Raw genomic sequence first — 2,074 nt, 5'->3', positions numbered from 1 at the left:
CTGGCAGCTCAGACATCCCCGGAGCTGCGATGTCCCCTGCGAAACAGCCATGCCCAGCTCCCACCGCCTCCCCGTTTGCTCGTTAGTGCCTGAGCATTAATAAGACCCATTATAATTAATTCTTCTTCAAACCCCTCTGTGTAGGGAATCACCTCAGCTGGAGGCGGGAGCGTTGCTGCAATTGGGTTTCACCCTTTTCGTAGGGAAACTGAGTCACGGGGAGCACGATGGGGTGGCTTACGGCCAGGAAAGGTGAATCCCGCTCTACTTCTCTTTGGGATGGGGATTAGGGCTAAACCCAGCTGCCAACTCTCCTCTTAGCTTGGGGGGGGAGAAAAGGGCCCCCAACACCCTGGGAGTGCAGGCAGCAGACCCCAAAAGTGACGGGGATTTGGGGTGGGGATGGCCACAACCCCAAGGGGATGCGGCTGGAGGGCGCCCAGCACCCGTGAGCGGGCATCTTTCCATCTTGCAGGGAAAAAGGATGGGGGTGATGCAGGGCTTGACCCTGGCTGGGACGTCGGTGATTTCGGGGGGGTTGTTTTTTAGCAGGGACCCCAAAGAGAAGCCGAAGGAAGCACTGGCAGCCACCAGGACACGGGGGGACATTTCTTTATTGGACTCGCGCGGTGGCCACCAGCACCTCTATGGACACGAGGGGCGCATCTCGTGGAGGGCGGTGGGGAGAGACCCCCCCGTGTCCATCTGCACCCCCAGCCCCATCCTGCCAGGTGGAACGCCCGCATCCGACGCAGACGCTGGCTGGTGATGCTCTGGCTGGGATAAATGAGGATTTTCCAGGCCAGGATGGTGGAGAGAAGGCAGTAGGGAACGGAGGGGCTGGGGGACCACCACGACCTTTGTTCCCTATGAAGAAATTAAGGAAAAATTAAAAGAAAAGCACCACAAACACCAATTTTTCCAACTGCCAGCGAGTTGCAGGGCAGGAGGTGGTTGGGATGGGCGATATGCAAGATTTGGGGTGGCCGTTGCAATGGGTGGGGTGGACCCCTGGGTCTGGGTCTTTCCATGGATGTGGGGCTGGGCCCGAAGCCGCATCCCAGCGCGTTACCTGTGGGATGGCGTTGGAGGTGGTGGTGGTGGGGGTCACTTCTCCGTCATCATCCTCACGAACTCCTCGTAGTTGACCTGCCCGTCGTTGTTGCAGTCGGCCTCCTTGATCATCTCGTCCACCTCCTCGTCCGTCAACTTCTCACCGAGGTTGGTCATGACGTGCCGCAGCTCCGCCGCGCTGATGTAGCCGTTGCCGTCCTTATCGAAGACGCGGAAAGCCTCGCGGATCTCCTCCTCGCTGTCCGTGTCCCTCATCTTCCTCGCCATCAGCGAGAGGAACTCGGGGAAGTCGACGGTGCCGCTGCCGTCGGCATCGACCTCCCCCACCATGTCCTGCAGCTCCGCTTCGGTGGGGTTTTGCCCCAAGGAGCGCATGACGGTGCCCAGCTCCTTCGTGGTGATGCAACCATCTCCATCCCGGTCGAAAAGGGAAAAAGCCTCCTTGAATTCGGCGATCTGCTCCTCCGACAGCCGCTCGGCCATGGTGCTCCCTGCTCGCAGGCGGCTCTGCCCCGGCACGCTGCGGTGCCGGCGGGAAGCGCGGATGGGGCCTCCTCCCTCCTTCCCTGCCTCTCCCCGGATGAGGAGGAGGAAGAGGAGGCAGGAACTGGGGCAGGCGGGAGAGGCCGAGCCACGGGGTCAGCAGGAAGGGATTAGCTGGACCCCAGTGGAGCGGGCAGGGGAGTTTCGGGGTGCCAGAGAAGAAGGGTGACGGCCAGCCCCCTTGGGCCACCCCGGCTGCCGTCCCGCTTGCTCCGCCAGTGGCATTTTGTGGGGCCGGCTCCTAACGAACCCCCTAATTAAGGGATTTGCGCTGTGGCTTGCAGCAAAGCGGTGGTTTCAGGGAGAGGCAGGGCGCTGGCGGAAGGCGAGTGATACACGCTAATTTTTGGCTATTTTAAGGCAATTTTGGTGGGGTTTGGAGTTGTGCAGAGACCTCCAGCCCTGCGTGGGGGTGTGAGAGGCGTCCCCCCAGTCTCCCCAGCCCCAGGGCCACCAC

At 61.3% G+C, this 2,074-nt stretch overlaps 1 protein-coding gene across 1 annotated transcript; it reads right to left on the bottom strand.

Annotated features, from left to right (window-relative positions):
* Window positions 1–1,107: 1,107 nt before the first annotated feature.
* LOC309589203 (calmodulin, striated muscle) lies at window positions 1,108–1,557 on the bottom strand (the record flags this gene model as incomplete). Its single annotated transcript, XM_082309153.1, has 1 exon — window positions 1,108–1,557. The coding sequence occupies one exon, from the start codon at window positions 1,555–1,557 to the stop codon at window positions 1,108–1,110; it is 450 nt and encodes a 149-aa protein (XP_082165279.1).
* Window positions 1,558–2,074: the final 517 nt, after the last annotated feature.

The sequence above is a fragment of the Platalea leucorodia genome (genome assembly GCF_965183815.1).
Source record: "Platalea leucorodia genome assembly, chromosome: 4".
Taxonomy (NCBI): domain Eukaryota; kingdom Metazoa; phylum Chordata; class Aves; order Pelecaniformes; family Threskiornithidae; genus Platalea; species Platalea leucorodia.
The sequence above is the reverse complement of the archived record's forward strand: the minus strand, read 5'-3'. Positions and strand labels throughout refer to the sequence as shown.